This window comes from Carcharodon carcharias, chromosome 9 (genome assembly GCF_017639515.1).
Source record: "Carcharodon carcharias isolate sCarCar2 chromosome 9, sCarCar2.pri, whole genome shotgun sequence".
Lineage (NCBI taxonomy): Eukaryota > Metazoa > Chordata > Chondrichthyes > Lamniformes > Lamnidae > Carcharodon > Carcharodon carcharias.
Window position 1 is genome coordinate 42,913,853 of NC_054475.1, and position 20,925 is coordinate 42,934,777.

The window sequence follows — 20,925 nt, forward strand, 5'->3', positions numbered from 1 at the left end:
GTACCGATGTGGACCATGACATCTGGTTGTTCACAATCTCCTCTCAGAGAGCTCTGAAGCCGCTCAGTGATCTGCCTGACCCTGACACCAGTGAAACAAATACTATCCTAGATTCACGACTGCAGCCATAGACATGCCTGTCTGCTCCCCTAACCATAGGATCCCCTGTCATTACTGCTTTCCCAAACTTCCTCCTGCCCTCCTGTACAGCTGAGCAGTTATGGTGCCATGGGCATGGCTTTGACTTCCCTCCCTGAGGGAACCATCATCCTCATCAGTAGCATTTTTCTTAGACCGCTTGCTAACATTTTAGCATTTATGAAAATTAGTAGCTCCATTCAAGATTCAAAGGTAAAAAATAAGAGTCCAAATTAGAACAATAGGCAAATATATCAGGTACATTGCCTTCTTTTAACATCACTGAAGAACAAACTAATGAGGCTATTCTACATTTAATTTTTAAATTATACTAGGAATAAGCTGCACTTTTCAGATATCATTTCATCAGTACATAAAAGGCAGATTTGTAGATCAATAACTCTCAAATAGAAATTGATTAAGCTTAGAGTTAGGATAAAGTACTAATTAGACACAGCTTTAAAGAAAGGAATGCAACATCAGAGTGCTTACAGCCACTTTCAATTCAAACAACAGGCTTATTCTAACCCTCAGAGGCTATGTAATTAGTATATAAATAGATCTTCGGCGAACAAAAGGTGAAAATGATGCAAGCAAAATGAGAAAATCTTTACTTTATGCAGAGCTGATGTTAATTAAGATAAAAAGCAAAGCACTCCAACTTCGCGATGGCAAATTACTGAGAAACATTTCTGGAAGTTGCTTTCAGATTTAGCAATCTATTTTAGCCAGTTTATTCACCTAACGTTTTCCATTTATTGTCAAATCATCATGAAATTGGAAATCACCAATGTTCCAGTAGAGGGACTATATTGGGGAATGTCTTTCTTCAACTGTTCTGTATTTTTTGAGCATAAATTCTGTTCCTCTGGACAAAAATAAACTAAAATTAGCAATCTCCATATTTTTAGAAATCCTGATAACCTGGGAAGGGTAATCTCAATGGATCTGCCCTTCAAAAAATGCTGCTATACAAGATTTTGCCATGGAGTTCTGGGCCTATTCCTTTCATCAAGAGTGAAGTATTAAGGAAGGAGTCCATTTTGGGGGAGGGAAACGTGCACTGCTGCTGTAGAAAGGAGTTCTAAAGAGCTGGATATTTAGCATTTTATATAGTGCATTACCACATTTCCCAGGGCATTGAATGATTTAATTTTCTTATGAATGAGTTACTTTTGAAGTACGGTCACTTGTGATGGTAAAGAGAGCACGGTCTTGCAAGGAGCAATGAGATGAATGGCCAGTTTCTCCATTATTGGTGGTTTTGATTGAGGGAAGAATTTTGACCAGCATTCCAGGGCAACTCCCAGGTCTTCTCTGATAATTGTTATGGAATCTTTTATGTCCACCTGAAGCACTTGAACAGGAAGACAGGGCTTCCGTTTTCTGCCTCATTCAAAGGACAGCATCTCCAACAACGCAAACTAGTGTCAGCCCAAATCATATGCTCAAATCTGAAGTGGGGAATTAACCCACAATCTGTGGGGTCAAAGCCAGGGGTTAGGGTGTTTCCTTGCATTAATTGAATTCATGCATCACTGGTACTTGTAATAAGTTATGAGAATTTTGGTAACTAATGTGCCATGTTCATACAGATATGTATTTTTTCTTTGCTGTGCAGTTAATTTTTCTGCTTATCGAGGTGAAGAATGTTAGTATTGCAGAGTGACTGCTTTTCAATCAATGTCAGTGACATTGAAGAAGGGTCATATGGACTCGAAACATTAACTCTGTTTTTCTCTACACAGATGCTGCTAGGCCTACTGAGTTTTTCCAGCATTTTCTGTTGTTTCAGATTTCCAGCATCTGCAGTGTTTTGCTTTTAGCTTAGATCTCTCAGTTCCCAGAAAGCCTTCTAAATCTTCATTCTGGTGTCATCCCCCAATAGACAAGTTCACACCACATCATCTCCTTTCTACAGCAGTCAGACCCTGATCCCATTAGCCTAATCTCTCCCCATAGCCCTGTATTTTCCTCTGCTTAAATGCTGATTCAATTTTCCCATAAAGTACAATCACCTCCAGCTCATGCAACACTCTCAGCAGCAAAGCATCCAAGCAATACTCCTTCCATAAAAAGTTTTCTTATCCTCTTAGCAATAATTTTAAATAGATGACCCCTCATCATAAACATCCAAAGTCTTTCCTGTCTGCATCCCATCAAAATTCTCCATAATTTCAAAAGTCTCAATTAAATTTCCTTTCAATCTTTTCCTCTCCAGTGGGAATGGTCCTAATATCTTCAGTCTTTCTTCGTAAGTTTCCCAGTGAATATACACTGTACAAACTCCATGACCTTAATGCCTTTCCTATAATAGAGTGCCCAAAACTGCACAAAGCATTCTTAATGTGGATTATCCAATGTGTTATAATATGTAACTCTGATAGAGTGGAACAATTTCAGAACAAAATATATTAGTTTGCTATGAATATTTCATTTTATCAGGAGCTGGAAATGAAGTAGATGGCGTAAATTAAATTAAAAGCAAAGCAAATTCACCCGAGTGGAGGCAGAGTGAAAAGAAACAATTGTAAAATGACACACTGCAGAAAGTCAAATGGAATTAGTTGTGTGAGAGACTTCATGAAAAGACACAGCAATCTGCAGCAAGAACTGAAAGCTCTGGCTGTTTCTGGAACTTGAACGTGCTGCTGGTTTGATTTTTTATGAACACTGCTGAATAGATCAAGAGAAAGATTGCAATCCTCTGACTGCCTCTGCAGTGCAGCTGACCAGAAATGTTCCGTGCACTGCAGAGGAATTTATTCATCGAGGCAATGTTGGACTGCAGATGTAATGATGAAAATGCTCACAGGCAGCAGCTCTTCATGGTTTGAAAATGCTTAAATACCTCAAAGGCAGGTTTCAGCACTCCTGGGAAATCCGCATACCAGTTTTCAAAATCCAGAGGTTTGTTTGGATGAGAAACCGGCCTTCACACAAGTGGGAAGGCAGTAAAAATCCACAAGAGGAAAAGAGATTGTCTCCCCCGCCTCTGATGTGATATTTCAGAAAGCCAGTTGGTGAAGATGGCACTAGAATTAATCTTTACTCAGGCTAAAGCTTATTTTCAGACTGAAACATTACAAGCATACACTACCTAACTCAACCACATCCCAGTGTCAATGGGGTTGATCAAATCTGCTCGTGAAACTACAATTAACGCCCTCTTGCTGTATATAATTAAATATAACTGATATGCAGTTAACACATCACCTCCAAAATGGAGTTTGGTAGGAGAGAAAAAGAACAAAATTAGGTGGAACCTTTTAAATTTCACGTAAAATGGGAAAAAGGGTTCTGCTGTTAGTATAGAAATGTAATAAAAAGGGTTAAGCTGAAATTAAAATAGTTATTGTGTCCCCCCCCCCACCCCTCCCGCCACTGTAACTGCTAATAATACACTGATATACACAAAGGCAGCAGATTTCCTTTAGTTATAGAAGTGTAGCACTCAGCTTTTCAATGTAATTGGCTAGTAAGTTCATTACAAGAATGCATTCCATTTATTTACAAGGTAAGTGAATTAAAATCATTGACTGGATTTCACTGATGCAAGCTTCACATAATAAAGCTTATCCTTGCAATGTTCTGAGACTTAGTAACAACTAACATGTCCTTATTTTACTGTGTGTAGCACAAAAATGATAATGCACATAGTTGTGTGTAAATCTATTACAACAAAGTAGCAACATAAAATGTTGGGTCAGCATCGGAAAAACATTTCTTTGGAACAATCCTGCCCTACCTGAATCCCCTAGCCTTTCTTGGCTTTCATATCTATTAACCTCCTGTGTAGTTTCAACATATTTTATTTTTCAGTCTTCAAATACTGAGTTTTCTTTTTCTCAACCATTTATATTCAGTTCTTTTTTATTCTTCCTGACCTATTGCATAACAAGAGTTCCAATGGATCCAATAAAAGCAGCAACATTCAAACATATGAAAGTGTTAGTGCTGTCTTGGGAAATTAACAGATAAACTGCACCAGTCCAGTTATCTTGCTGTAATAAAATGCAACTGATAGTGTTAAACTTCATTTCCCGCCTATACTGTCTAAATAAACATACAGTTCAGTTCTTTTCTAATCTTGTTGGCCTGGTACATTATGTATCATATAAAAATCACCAGACACACACACACACCCCACACACACACACACACACACACACACACACGTAATTTAAATGGACCCTATTGAGTGGTTGTGCTTGATATACCAATCATTTTATTTTACATATGAGCTATCAAACAAATATTCAGCCAAGTTTCTCTTGTATATAAAGGGAGAGGAAATCACATTGGTCCTCAAGGTATTTGAGAATTGCATATGCCTTAGCTTGCTGTTGTTCATCTCATCACCTCCCATCCGTAGGAAGCTTTGCTGGCATCCTAAACTGGGAGGAGAAAATGAGGTATTTTGATCAGCTTCCTCAATCTCCATGTTGGTGAACTGTAAAGACTAATGAATGGCTGTGAAGGAGTGAAGTCATAAATTTGGGGTGATTTGGAAAGGTGAGTACTGTGCTACAAACCCTTTTCCTGTTATAACAACTCCACATTTCCACATTTAAAGTAAGAGTAATACAGGTCAGCTATGATCTAACTGTACGATGGAACAGGCCTGAGAGGCAGAATGGCTTATTTCTGTTCCTATGTTTCTTTGATGACCTCTGACAAAACCCGTTTTCTAAAGAAAATTATTCATATTTTTGAAAAAACAGTTTTGAGTAATTTTAATTTTGGATTGAGACACAGATAGAAAGTCAGAAAGACATTATTAATATCTCACTTTATATAAGAGGAATAACATTTAACTGTAGATTATGTAGATAGATGACATTATAATATTGACTTTTATTTCACAAGTAGAAAGATAAATGAATGCCTCATTCACGAGTTAGTCAGGTTACTTCTTTAATTCAGTAGATGTGGATACAGCCCTGTTATTCCTGTATTTTAATTGATGTCTTTTTACTTTAGTTAACCCCAAAATGTTTCGTTCATTCATGCAATTAAATTAATTATACTGAAATAATTATTTCTAATATAAAGTCATTTAGGTGCTGAGACTTCTCTCTATAATTCTTGAGATTAAAGCTGAGCTTTTCGACTTTGATTTTTGGTCCTAATGGGATCATTCTCTCTAACTTCTGCAAGATAATCAAATAGCTTAACTACAGTTTTTAAAACATTTTCCTTTCCTTGGGGCTGGATTCAAAAAGAATATTAATGATGTGACTAATTCTCTTGGAGACTGACCATAACGTGGAGAAAATATTGTATTATTGTGCACTGAGTTTTGATCACGAGTATTTCTTCAAGAGCGACAGAAAATTCTAATTCTCTTTGAGAAATTCATCTTTTGTAACTAGCATAATATAAAACAAACCTCTATTCCTGTGATCAAGTTCTGAAAGGATCTTAAGAAGTATCCGTACTAAATTGGAATGAAACTAAAAGTAATTTTCACAAGTACTCTGAAGAAAGAAGAGTCAAAAACGCACCATTGTACACTTGCGTAAAAGATGAAAATTGTCGATTGTACCCAGGTTATTAATGGCACAAACTGTTAAAACTATTTACCTTCCACGTTGTCTTCTGAGTAGATTCTGTGCTGTCTGAAATTTGTAGTTCTTCTTGACGCTCACCAACTCCTGCTTTCCTCTGCGTGTGTACAGTCTGTTGCCTCAAGACAGTCATCTGTAAGGAGCAATGTGCAATGAGAACCTTGCAACAAAAGGCAATTAACAATATGCATTACACAGATCTCATATTGTACCATTATTAGGCACGAAACTGCAGTGTGCACGTGTAACTCAGTTGGGAGAAAGAAGCATGTCAGTGACAGAGGATTCTGATGATATCAAAGTATATACCTCCAAATGAGAGCTGAATCTGATTTCAGCTAGGGTGGAGATCACCTCAAACAGCAACTAAAGAATGCACAGAATTAACAGGGCCAGGGTGATCTCCCGGACAAATTTTAATGCCTGGGGGAGTGGAATCATGTACAGAGTTTGTTCATCCAAATTGGTGTGGGTTTTTATCTGATTCTTTGCTCCTCCAACTTCATCTGGTTTTGGTTGGGGTGTTTATATTGTGATATGCAGACTATCACAATTGTGTAGGGCACAATGTAAGTACTGGGGGGTATTTTTCTCTCAGTCATTGTTCATTTGTTCATACAAATATTAACAACGGAAGCAAAAAGACAAAAATTGAGGCATGATCAGAGCAAAGCAGAGAAGTAAACTTATGGCCAGTAATGTCAGAAAATTATCAGAGGCCAGGCGAGGACTTTTAGTTTCTTGTAGTCATTATTTTCATTGTAAGAGAGCCAAAGTACAAAAATCACCCAGACACTGTCAGCATTCACCGATATTACAACTGTGAAGCTGACAGCAAATTCAGACATTTGTAAATGATGCCTGCGACAGCATCTTCCAATCCCACAGCCATCTAGGACAAGAGCAGCAGATAGATAGGAACACCACCACATGGAAGTTCCCCTCCAAGCCACTCAACATCCTGATTTGGAAATATATCACCGTTTCTTCACTTTCGCTAGGTCAAAATCCTGGAACTCCCTTCCTCACAGCACTGTGGGGTTGCTACACCACGCAAACTGCAGTGGTTCAAGAAGGCAGCTGGCCGTAGCCTTCTCAAGGGCAATTAGGGATGGGCAATAAGATATGGCCTAGCTAGTGACGCCCATATCCCATGAAATAATAAAAAAAACACACACGCAGTTAAAGTCAGAAATCCAGAAGTTGCTGTCAGTGGTTCCTCAGTCCTCCACAGGGTGTGCTGTTTAAGCTCTCACAGACGAAAATCTCAGAAATTACTTGAACTAACTTGAATCAAAGCAAAATACTGCGGATGCTGGAAATCTGAAATAAAAACAGAAAATGCTGGGGAAACTCAGCAGGTCCGGCAGCATCTGTGGAGAGAGAAACAGAGTTAACGTTTTGAGCGTGTATCACTCTCTTCAGAGCTAACGAGAAGTAGAAATACAATGGTGTTTATACTGTTTAAGAGGGGGTGGAGCAGCTGGAGCAAAATAAAAGGTCAGCGATAGGTGGGAGCTCAGGAGAGATTGACAAAGATGTCATGGACACAGGGCAAAGAGTGTGTTAATAGTAGTGGTGAAGACTAAAGAAGGTGCTGATGTGGCGTAAAGGTAAGATAACAGAATGTGTTGATAGCAGAACAAGGGTCTCACTCTGTGAAAGAACGACATAGAAATAAGTAACACATGGCCCTGTGAGATAGGGGAAGGGAGGTTGGGGAAAATGGGTAGATAAAAGGATGAAAAAATAATAAAAGAAATATATATATATATATATATATACACACACACATACACACATATATATAAGTATGTAAAAAGGTGATAGATTGATAGATAGAGAGATAGAAATTTTAAAATTGAATTAAAAAGGGGTAAAGATGAAGGGTCATGAGGACTCAAAACGTCAACTCTTTTCTTCTCCGCCGATGCTGCTAGACCTGCTGAGTTTTTCCAGGTAATTCTGTTTTTGTTTTGGATTTCCAACATCTGCAGTTTTTTGTTTTTATCTCTGTAAAGATGAAGTTGTTGAACTCAATGTTAAGACCAGAAGGCTGAAAAATACCTAGTTGGAAGATGAGATAGTGTTCCTCCAGTTTAAGTTGGGCTTCATTGGAACTTTGCAGCAGGCCAAGAATGGACATGTGGGCATGAGAGTAGGATGGGGTGTTGAAATGGCGAGTGACAGGAAGGTCTGGGTCATGCTTGCAGACTGATCGAAGGTATTCTGCAAAGTGGTCACCCAGTCTGCATTAAGTCTCCCCAATATAGAGGAGACCAAATTGAATGAGGTGCAAGTGAAGTGCTGTTTCACCTGAATGGAGTGTTTGGGGCCTTAGATGGTGAGGAGGGAGGAGGTAAAGGGGCAGGTATTGCTCCTTCTGCAATTGCATGGGAAGGTGACGAGGAGTTGGGGGTAATGGTGGAGTGGACCAGGGTGTCACGGAGAGAACAGTCCCCATGGAATGTCGACAGGGGGCAGTGAGGGGAAGATGTTTTTGGTGATGGCATCATGCTGGAGTTGGCACCATTCCTCTGCCACTTCCACCAACTTCTACCTTTACAGCCTTCTGGGCTAAATATTGAGTTCAACAACTTCGGACCATGAACCCTCTCCTCTATCTTTACCCATTTTTGCAATCCAATTTTATTTTATTGTATTTATTTATTCATTTTTAAAATGTTTTATATATATATTTTTATTTTTTTATTTTTTTTATTCCCCCTGCCACACAGGGCCATCTGTTACTTATTTCTATGTTGTTCTTTCACAGACCGCTGGCCCTTGTTTGGCTTTAAACACATTCTGCTATCTTACCTTTATGCCACAACAGCACCTCCTTTAGTCTTTAACACTACCATTAACACTTTTTGTCTTGGGTCCATGACATTTTTGTCAATTTCTTCTGAGCTCCCACCTATCCCTGACCTCCTATTTTGCTCCACCTGCTCCAGCCTCTCTTGAACAGTGTAATATCCATCACATTTCTACTCTTTAGCTCTGAAGAAGTCATATGGACTTGAAGCATGAACTCTGTTTCTCTCTCCACAGATGCTGCCAGACCAGCTGAGTTTTTCCAGCATTTTCTGAATTCACTTGAACTTATGTTTACATTGAATTTGCTGTATAAGCCCTTGAAATAGTTATGCCATGTTGAATGCTATATAACTATGTTTTATGGCATACTAAGTCATGATTACTGCGGGCCAGAAAAATTAACCTTATATTTGTGGAATGTCAAATTTCTCCAATAAAGACAAAACATAGATTATTCAAATGAAAATTATTTATTTTTAACATTTAGGATAATTCAACTTCCACCTTAACCTTATGGGCATGTCTTGTTTCATCATGTGTCCAGGGTCTAGACAGGATTCTTTGGGGCTTGTCTATTCTCTCAAAGTAAGCTGCTCGAGACTATAGTTTGTTAAAACCATTACTCTTTATTTACAGCAACTATATACATATTGGGACCTCTACAGCTGTTCCCTCCAGAGCTCTGTTACTCAATCATGTGATGTTACATCATCATTACATCAGCATCATGTGCTTCTGATGTTAACCCTTTACATGTCCTAATCTTTATTTCACTCCCTGCAGAATGATTAAAAAGTGAGGGATAATCAGTGCTTTTCATTTCCTGTTTAGCTGGCTGTGATGATTCTTTGCTGTGATTGGCTGTTTACCCTGCTTGATGACAATACTGGATTACTGGATGCCAGAGATCCCCTATAGCTGGCACCTGAACTAAATTAACGTTGGGAAAGATGAAATCCATACTACAGAACTCTTTGGATCTTTGTGGGCCACTTTCTGGGCACTGTCACTTCACCACTGATCACAAAGTCCAAGCCATTAAATTATATAAAAAAAAAATGAAAAGTGGTTTCAAATTATCTACCAGGTCCAGGGAAAATGAACGGGGTATAAATAGGTATTGGGGGAAGAATAATAAACACCCTGTCCAGACCGTCTCTGGGCTTCTCTTTTCAGCTGCTATCTTCTCTAGAATTAGCACCTCTTAGACATCATCTTATGCTATGAGGCAAAAAATACAGTTGAAGAATGAAGAATGTAATTTTTTTAAATCATTGATAGTTTTTGCTTTCTTCTCTTTTGGGTGTGAAATCAATCAACTTTTTATTGATGAAAACTCAAATTATTTGGCAGAACTTCCACAATGCTCACTTACCTTCACTTTGGTAACCGCTCACTTATCACGTATGCTACATGTATTCATCATAGTTGAAGCTGGCAGCCACCATTTCAATCCAAATGTCAGCTTGTTCATGTATTATTAGAAAAATAATTTTTCCCTCACTACATTACGACCTCATTTCAAGGTCATTTCAAAGTGCTTTACAGCCACTGGGATGCTTTTGAAGTATATCCATGGTTGTAATATAGGAAACACAGCAGCCGATTTGCACATGGCAAGGTCCCACAAACAGTAATGTGATATTGAGGTTTTATTTCAAAGGCTGTTGATTGAGGGCTGAATATTGCCCAGGAGACTGGTGATAACTCCCCTATTTTTCCTTGGATTCTAACCATAGGATCTTTTATATCCACCTGAGCGGACATACCAGGCCTTGATTTAATGGCACAGAACTTCCAAACTCCAGATGGTCATCCCACCCTCCCTTCAAGATGCACAAGGGTATCCCTTGCAAGTCCCGATGCACTGACTATGTGCAAATTTCCCAGGAATTTTGGACTCTGATGGGAAATCCCCATGTCTAGAACCCTCCGACAAAATCTTCAACTTTGAGTTAAATTTGGAGACTTCAGATAGTTCTGACTCACTTACCTGAATAGCTACCCAGGAAAAGTTATCAGGATTAAAGCCAGTTCTAACTCCTAGGTAACTATACTACTGACCCCTTGACTCCCCAGTGGACCCCCAAACTAGTCCCCCAACCACTCTGCCTGACCCCCCCAACTTCCCCGACACTCCGACTACCATCGCGACCACCTGACTACCCCGAACCTGACTCCTCCTTGACCCACACTACCCCTCACCCTACCTCCTCACCCACCCATCTTCCACCCTACCCCCTCACATACTTAACTGCCAACCTGCCCCCTCATACACTTACCTTCTCTCCGTAGCTTCTCAAAGTGGCTTCAGGGCCTTTTAACTCTACTTAACAGATTACAGCAGCTAGTGCTGTAAAAAAAGACTGTAGCTTCTCTGATTCTCTCCACTGCTCCCTGCGAGAATTACAGCACTGCATGAGTTTGGAAGGGCCCTTCATCGGAAGACAAGACCAATAAAGGAAAGTAAATAGGTAACTTTTTGTCTGATCTAGGTTGGAAACAGGGATTCCAACCCAGACCAGGAGTTCTGGGCCAATGTCTAATCTTCGTTCATATGCTCAGTTTTGCGCTAGAGTGCCAGCTTAGGGTTTTGTGCTCGTGTTTCTGGAGTCGGACTTGAAGCAAAGATCTTCTGTCACAGGACCAATCAAACTAAATGTTCTCGTCTTCATCGTGGTTATTATTTGCATGGTAGTTCCTTCGACAGCATCTTCCAAACCCGCAACCGTTATCACCTGGAAGGACAAGGGCAGCTGATACACCACCACCTGCAAGTTATCCTCTCCAAGTCACACACCATCGTGACTTGGAAATATAATCACTGTTCCTTCACTGACATTGGGTCAAAATCCTGGAACTCCTTCCCTAACAGCACTGTGGGTGTTCCTACACCACACGGACTGCAGCAGTTTACGGCAGCAGCTCACCACCGCCGTCTCGAGGGCAATTAGGGCTGGGCATAAATGCTAGCCCAGCTAGTGACACCCACATCCCATGGATGAATAAGAAAAAAGTGAGGGGGTGAAAATAGCATTGAAGTGCAAACCAAGATGCAGAAAAAAAACAGCAACTTGAATTTATAGTGTGTCTAACCTAGTAAAATGACACCAAGTAGATCACAGGAGCATTATCATACAAAATCTAACACTAAGCCACACAAGGAGGTTTTAAGACAGATGACCAAAAACTTGGTTAAAGAGGTATGTTTTAAGGAATGCATCAGAGGAGAGGAGAGAGTCCTAGAGAGATTTAAAGGTGGGAATTCCAGAGTTAGGGCCTAGGCAACTGAAGCCTCGGCCACCAATGGTGGGGTGTTTAAAATTGTGATAAACAACAACATGGAATCTTTAATGCAATTAAGGCACTTTACAGGAGCATTATCAAATTAACTCTGACACTCACCCACATAAGGCGATAATAGGGAAGATGGCCTAAGGTGATGTTTGGAATAATTTATAACATTGGATAATCAATGTGACTGATGCTCAGGACTAGTTGTTAATGAACACTATTTTAAGTCAGAAATTAATTTTAATGAGCATGAGAAATGGATGCCCAATGTTTCATCACGAGCAAAATATTTTCCTGTACCTACCCTGTTGTTAGAAGATTGTTGTAGTGCATCAGAGAATTACTAAGAGGCCAGAAATGGTGTTGGAAAACAGCTTAACTCAATCAAGGTGTCAGAAAGTTTTGCACAAATATTTCAATTATTTGTAATCATGTGCAGTATACCAGCAATGGTTCTATACATGCATCAGATGCTTTATATAAATGAACATTACCACCAGAGATCCAGTGTTATACCAACTTCACCACTTGCAGCTAAGCAACAGCAAGGAATTAATTTATTCCCCATCTTATTTCCTCCCCTGTCCTCCACCCCACCACTGCCATGCTACTTTTTATTCCATAACCCAGAGAACAGGCAGTTTCTTTCTGCTATCCATCTCTCAGCCACTGGTACCTTCTTCCCACGTAGAGAATCACTGATAACAAAGTGCATCCAAATACCATGTACGACACTGAGTCAGTTACCCCAACCCAGATTGACAACATGTTGTCAACATGTTTAAAGCTCTTTCAAATACCTTTGTTTAAATATTATTCATTCACGGATGTGGGTTTCACTAGCTGGGCCAGCATTTAATGCCCATCCCTAGTTGCCCTCGAGAAGGTGGTGAGCTGCCTTCTTGAACCATTGCATTCCCTGTGATGTAGGCACACACACACTGCTGTTAGGAAAGGGAGTTCCAATATTTAGACCCAGCGATAATGAAGGAACGGCGATATATTTCCAAGTCAGGATGATGAGTGACTTGGAGGGAAATTTGCAGGTGGTGGTGTTCCCATCTATCTGCTGGCTCTTTTTCTTCTAGATGGCAATGGCCGTGGGTTTGAAAGGTGCTGCGTAAGGTGAATTCCTGCAGTGCATCTTGTAGATGGTACACACTGCTGCTATTGTGTGACGATGCTGGACGGAGTGAATATTTGTGGATGTGGTGCCAATCAAGTGGGCTGCTTTTTCCTGGACAACTTCGAGCATTGTGGGAGCTGCACTCATCCAGGCAAGTGGGGAGTATTCCCTCACACTCCTGATTTGTGCCTTATAGATGGTGGACAGGCTTTGGGGAGTCAGGAGGTGAGTTACTCATCGCAGGGTTCCTAGCCTCAGACCTGCTCTTGTAGCCACAGTATTTATATGGCTAGTCCAGTTCAGTTTCTGGTCAATGGTAACCCCCCAGCATGTTGATAGTGGGCGATTCAGTGATGGTAATGCCACTGAATGTCAAGGGACGATAGTTAGATTCTCTCTTGTTGGAGATGGTTAGTGCCTGGCACTTGTGACATGAATGTTACTTGCCACTTTACAGCCCAAGCCTGGATATTGTCCAGGTTTTGCTGCAGTAAACTGGCTAGGAATGAATTATTGAGTCCCAGATATCAACTATGCCATAATTAATGAAAAAGATTGGTTACAAGCTGCTCACAAACATTGCTTCCTCCCTCCCCACTCCTAAAAACCATCTTGAAACCATTCAGCTCCCTTGATAGCCCTTTTGGTAAAACTGGAACATTGACATTCAGGTCAGAAAGGTTCCAATCTTGATCTTCAGTCTAAGCTAAGTAAGCAAAACAGCCGGGGTGATAATAGGACAAAGCAGCCCACTTGGTTGGCACTCCATCCACCACCTTAAACATTCACAGTGGTAGCAGTGTGGACCACCTACAAGATGCACTGCAGCAACTCGCCAAGGCTCCTTCAATAGCACCTTCCAAACCCGCAACCTCGACTATCTAGAAAGACAAAGGCAGTAGATGCATGGGAACACCACCACCTGTAAGTTCCCCTCCAAGCCACAAACCATCCTGACATATCCTCACTGTCACTGTGTCAAACACCTGGAACTCCCTTCCCAATAGTACTGTGGGTGTACCTATACCACATGGGCTGCAGCAGTTCAAGAAGGCGACTCACCACCACCTTCTCAAGGGCAATTAGGGATGGGCAATAGTTTTCCTTGCCAGGGATGAATAAATAAATTGAAAATAGGAGCTTGGTTGGAACGTCTTCCACCTTTAAACAGCCTATTGGTTCTCGCGTAAAGAATGTCTTTTAGGTAAGGAAGGGAATTCATTGCTTGTGGAACCATGTTCCAACACAAATTAGTCCCTTCACAGGTCCAATTTTATTTTAGTACATATTTGATACATAAACTATACCTAAGTTCCTCATTATGAGTAAACCAACCAACCAACAGTACTGCAACATCAGTAAGAAGGTGCAGGAAATATTGTACTATATGAAAATATAGCAGATAAGAGGAACACCAGCCCAGCCTAGTACTAGACATGTACTTCTTTTTCAGCACCAACTTACTCAAGAAATATATTAATTAATGCTCTCCAAATTTGTGTGTTCCTTGCCAAAATAAACACACTATCAAAGTATTCTATTTGTGCACTTTGATGCCCATTTTAATAGGTTGAAGTTGATTGAATATTAAAAGTGAAGCAATTAAACTTTTCATCCTGCAACATTCCATTTGTTCTCCTCTAATATTATTATTTCAGTAAAATAAAGCAAAATGACTACAGATGTCTTTTGTTACCGATAACAAACACCCTTAATGCAATCAGAAAACAGTCTGCCCATTACTTTCAAGCTTCTTTCACACAAAACGTTAAAAGGTTATATTAAATTTAGCCTAATTAATGGCCCAGAACTTCTGGATCGTACCCCGGATGTACTCTAGAAGATGCGTTGGGGGATACCCTTCCGGAAGTCCCCCAGTAAGGACTGCATGGGAATTATCCGGGCAACTTCCAATGGGCAATTACTCTGCACCAGGCATCATCCGAAACTCTGATTTAAATCGGAGACTGCAGACGATTCTGACCCTCTTAGTAGAATAGTTACCCAAGAAAATTTAGAAGGATCGAAACCAGTTCTATCTCCTGGGTAATGCTGGTATTGTCCCCAGGCCCCCAGCGGACTTCATAACCCCCTAACTACCACCCCACTATCCCACACTCCCCAACTACCATTCCAGCCTCCTAACCATCCTCCGGCTACCTCCCTGACCACCCAACCCTTCCACGACCTTCCGACTTCCCATTCCCTTCCCGGCTAGCCCTGACAACCCCCACTCTACCCCTCCGACTATCCCGCTAACTCCCCCAACCCAACCATACCCAGCCACCCCACCTCCCCCAACTAACGCCCAGCCGACGACCTGACCCATCACCGCCACTCCCTGTTCCCAAACACCCCCGACCCATCTTCTCTCCTGTCAAAGTGGCTAGGACCTTTAAATTTACCCGCTTTACGCAGCTAGTATTGTAAAAAGGGGGCACGGCTTCACTTCCCCCAATGTTGCTGCACCGCACAGAAATGACTCCAGAGCTGCCATGTTACACATTTCTCAGCAAACCCGGGTCAGATGTCTGGGTGAGAAATGAGTAGTTCCATTCCAGTGTAAGCAAAAAGGAGCAGAGTGCAATCCAGTGGTGATTGGCCCAGATCTTCTGTGTAGTGGCAATGTCTTCAGCATCAGTCCTCACTGAATATTGATAATAAAATGCATTATTTTCTGAATTGTTGAAAAATAATAATGGATATTAAATTGTTATATTTTAGAAAATTCTTATTGATCTCCCCACCTCTCAAGTTCAAGACTCTATCTCTATTACAGTTTCAAAATCAACACAGAGAATTTCCATCGTAAGGAACATCAGGTGCACGATCATCAACCTTTAGTTTAAAGGAGAGACTTTCTCCAGAAAATGTAGTTTACATGGGCTTCAACACCACTGAATTTTCAAGACCATCGTGGAAAAATACAGAATCAGCCACAGACACCCACGAAGGACTCAGTGGACTCAATTTTTACCTTTTAGTATTCAATTTTAATTCAGCCAGAAAGTAAATTCCTCCTTGTAATTCTGCATGCTTGTGTCTGTGCGTGTGAGTGTGTTGCCAAGGTCAGGAAGTAGGTTTACCTTTTTAAATATTTTTATATCTTTACCTGGGTGGGTTTTTAACTCAAGAAAAACTAACCTCTATGTTTTGAGCCCAATAATGCTTTGCTATCAGCACATGGATGGTTAAGTACATACCATGAGTTAATACCTTCATCCTTATAAGTTCACAAAAAAACCCCATCACGGTCAGACCTGGAGTGATAGAGTGGGGGAGTCATTCCACCCCTCCTCACATGGTTCAAACACAGCCTTATTGCAATCTTTCTTTGCTGGTAGAAGTCATATGATTTGCAAAAAGAAATTTACTTTTTCATTTAGAAATCTACCGTACTTTATGATTTTTGTAGCAGAAATAAAGCTCGATTGTAGAAGCAGGGTAAACATAAAAGCATTTATTTCCACCTCCTTAACTCAACAAATGCTATAAAGTAATAATGAGAAATTCTTTGTTGTGACTTGAAGAAGTTTCAAAGCTTCTTTTTATTTTTTTCCCACACAGACAAACTATCCAAACTTAATAACTTGCAATGCATCAAGTTTTCCCATTGTCAGTGAGCAGGAACAGGTACTTTTACTCAGCAACAGGTTCTACAGCAATAGGCTTGGGCAGGTTCTGATAGAATCTGCCACTGCTTTGAGGATTAATTGTCTTTACAAGACAGGTGTTTATTTGTAGCTTACTTGACAGACTGTGCACACACAATAGGCTATGCCACGCCATAGCCTTTCCTGATATTTGATGTATATAATGCAGTTTTGAAATGTTTTCAGTTGGCTTGAAGTTGCTTCTATGCATTTTATTTAGTAATAGTATTATCAGTGTATTATTGCTTTCTAAGTCGAATCAATCACTTAACTGAAAACATGCTTTCCTGAACAGTAAGTTATGATATATGGTTTTTCTTCTTATCTCAAGATGGGCTTCACTCTTTCTCACCTTTACCAACAACACTGATGGGTATCATTCAAAGACCAACAATGCCCAAATAACCACAAGCAGATAGAGACAGAATGGGCAGTGACAGGTTATTTCCAATACAGAACTGTTAAGTCAATAACTCGGCTGAATGATGACCCAAAAAGTTTCACATTTATTTCTACCCAATAAGGATAGAAAATCTTTTCCGGTGCAAGCTTTCAGCCACTAGACCTCGTGATTATATTTCAAAAATGCTAAGGTAAACAAGTGACAAAGATGTCGGCAAAAAAAGGGGAATGTACATAGAAGGAAGCATTCAGCATTTTGTAATAACTAAAGTGTTCGACCATGATTAAATAAACAAGGAGAATTATTCCCATTGGCTAGTGAATTGGTAAGTAGGGAGCATAAATTTAAAATGTCATCGAAAACAAACAGAGGTTAGGGTAAATGATCCTGTCCAGAGGCATGTTAGGACAGGCAATATCAAAACCAATTATGGAAGCAGAATTGATAATAAATTTTAAAAGGGAAATGAATAAAGATTTTTAAGAATAAAAATGATATGAGGACAGCACAGTGAAATGGAACCAAGGAGACAATTTTCAGAAAGTTGGCGCAGATGCTGGAGCTGATTGACCCCCTTGTGCTGTAAATCTCAACGGCAAAGGCTATAGGCCCTGACAACATTCTGGCAATAGTACTGAAGACTTGTGCTCCAGAACTTGCACGCACCTAGCCAAGCTGTTCCAGAACAGCTACAACACTGTAAGTGTGGAAAATTGCCCAGGTATGTCCTGTACACAAAAAGCAAGACAGATCCACCCAGCCAATTACTGCTGCATCAGTCTACTCTTGATCATCAGCCAAGTGATGGAAGGGTAGTGTTTTTAATTCACTTACACAGCAGTAACCTGCTCACTGAAGTTCAGTTTGGGTTCCGCCAGGGCCACTCAGCTCCTGACCTCATTACAGATTTAGTCCAAACATGGACAAAAGAGCTGAACTCCGGAGGTGACATGAGAGTGACTGCTCCAGACATCAAGACAGCATTTGACTGAGCGTGGCATCAAGGAGCCCTGGCAAAATTGTAGTCAATGGGACTTAAGGAGAAACTCTCTGCACAAAGGAAGATGGTTGTGGTTGTTGGAGGTCAATCATCTCAGTCCCATGACATTGCTGCAGGAGTGCCTCAGGGTAGTGTCCTTCCATCCATCAGAGGTAGGGAGCATCACTGATGATTGCACAATGTTCAACACCATTCATAACTCCTTGGGTATTGAAGCACTCTGTGCCAATGTGCAGCGAGACCTGAACAACATTCCGGCTTGGGTTAACAGGTGGCGAGTAACATTTGTGTCACACAAGTGTTAGGCAATGACCATCTCCAACAAGAGAGAATCGAACCAACTCGTCTTGACATTCAATGGCATTATCATCACTGAATCCCCCACTATCAACATCCTGGGGGTTACCAGAAACTGAACTGGCTCAGCCAGAGCACAGCAGAGACTTGAAATTCTGAGGCAAGTAACTCACTTCCTGATTCTCCAAAGCTTATCCACCATCTACAAGGCACAAGTCAGAATTGTGATGGAATACTCTCCACTTATCTGGATAAGTGTGACTCCAACAACACTCAAGAAGCTCAACATAATCCAGGATAATGCAGCACATTTGATTGCCACCCCATCCACCACTTAAAAACTCTCCCTCCAACACAAGAGTGGCAGCGACGTTTATTATACAACAGATGCACTGCAACAGCTCACAAAGGTTTGTTCAACAGCACCTTCCAAAGCTGCCTAGAAGGACAAGAGTAGCAAAAGCATGGGAACATCACCACCTGCAAAACAAAAATAAAAATACCTGGAAAAACTCAGCAGGTCTGACAGCATCTGCAGAGACGAACACAGTTAACGTTTCGAGTCTGTATGACTTTTCAACAGAACTAAGGAAAAATAGAAGAGAGGTGAAATATAAGTTGGTTTGGGGGGGTGGGGAGAGACAAGTAGAGCTGGATAGAGGGCCAGTGATAGGTGAAGATAGCCAAAAGATGTCTTGGACAAAAGGACAAAGAGGTGTTGAAGGTGGTGATATTATCTAAGGAATATGATAATAGGTGACATTAAGGGTAGAAAGCAGGACGAGCAAGGTACAGATAGCCCTAGTGGGGGTGGGGTGGGGGGGGAAGGGATCGAAATAGGCTAAAAGGTAGAGATAAAACAATGGATGGAAATGCATTTAAAAATAATGGAAATAGGTGGGAAAAGAAAAATCTATATAAGTTATTGGAAAAAAGGGGGATCGGAAAGGGGGTGGGGATGGAGGAGAGAGCTCATGATCTAAAGTTGTTGAACTCAATATTCAGTCCAGAAGGCTTAAAGTGCCTAGTTGGAAGATGAGGTGCTGTTTCTCCAGTTTGCGTTGAGCTTCACTGGAACATTGCAGGAGGCCAAGGATGGACATGTGGGTATGACAGCAGGGTGGTGTGTTGAAATGGCAAGCGACAGGGAGGTCTGGGTCATGCTTGCGGACAGACCGAAGGTGTTCCACAAAGCGGTCACCCAGTCTGCGTTTGGTCTCTCCAATGTAGAGGAAACTGCATTGGGAGCAGCGAATGCAGTAGACTAAATTGAGGGAAGTGCAAGTGAAATGCTGCTTCACTTGAAAGGAGTGTTTGGGCCCTTGGGCAGTGAGGAGAGGGGAAGTAAAGGGGCAGGTGTTGCACCTTCTGTGGTTGCATGGGAAGGTGCCGTGGGAGGGGGTTGAGGTGTAGGGGGTGATGGAGGAGTGGACCAGTGTGTCCCGGAGGGAACGATCCCTGTGGAATGCCGCTGGGGGGGTGAAGGGAAGATGTGTTTGGTGGTGGCCTCATGCTGGAGTTGGCAGAAATGGCGGAGGTTGATCTTCTAAATGCTGGTTCTGGGAGGGAGAGGAAGGTGTGAGGGCGGACGCGTGGGAGATGAACCGGACACGGTTGAGGGCCCTGTCAACCACCGTGGGTGGAAAACCACCTGCAAGTTCCCCTCCAAGCCACGCACCAACCTGACTTGGAACTATATCACAGTTCCTTCACTATTGCTGTATTAAAATCCTGGAACTCCTTCACTAATAGCACTGTGGGTGTATCTACACTACATGGGCTACAGCGGTTCAAGGTGACTCACCCACCAGCTTCTGAAGGGCAATTTAGGGATGGGCAAGAAATGCTGGCCTTGCCAGGCACATCCATACCCCGTGAAAGAATTGTAAAAAGCTGAAACCAAAACCTATGCCTGTGCATTGCAGTTTGGCTAACTCATAGCATTCTCATCCCCGAGGTACAAACTTGTAGGTTTAAGCTCCACTCTACTTCAGGATTTAAGTACATAATCTACGCTGAAGGAATGTCAGAGGTATTGTCTTTTGAATGGGATTTTAAACCAAGCTCACATCCACCCATTCTCATAGTTCAGGTTGACAATACAGACTCCCCAGTTTACTTCAAGAGCCGAAGTTGTCTTCTGTCCTGACCCAACCCTCTTCCTCAACCAACATCAAAAACACATTAACTGGTGATTCATCACATTACTGTTTGTGGGAATTGGCTGTGCACCAAAATAACTGTGGCATTTACCCACTCATCAATAACCATGCAATGCCTTTCACAGACCTTCAAGATGATATGTTTTTGAATGATGCAAGTTCCAGCTCCCCCATGTCAGAATGGAAGATTACCAGCCTGTGCCTTATTATTACTATAATATTTCTTACATGTTAAAGCCACTGATTCTGCAGCAAAGTAAGATGTTAGCAGCACAAGAGAGGTGATGTGTTAATGGAATTTGCAGTTTCCTATGTAAATTTTCCTCCAGACTAGGTTTCACAACTTGTAATAGATGTTCCTCATGGTTCAATAATCAGTGAGCATCTAATATATCAGTGCCTGTATATCTTCATACATTAGCATTTCAAAGAAGCTGTTCCTTTCATTAAAAGTTCTAGCAA

The 20,925-nt window shown here is 41.1% G+C and overlaps 1 protein-coding gene across 1 annotated transcript in view; it reads right to left on the reverse strand.

Annotated features, from left to right (window-relative positions):
- The window catches only part of ppfia4 (PTPRF interacting protein alpha 4), a 632,398-nt gene that overhangs the window by 102,731 nt on the left and 508,742 nt on the right, over positions 1–20,925 (reverse strand). The window contains exon 7 of the mRNA XM_041195183.1: positions 5,725–5,759. Within this exon, the coding sequence (XP_041051117.1) occupies positions 5,725–5,759 (35 nt within the window). The remainder of the gene's footprint in view (positions 1–5,724; positions 5,760–20,925) is intronic.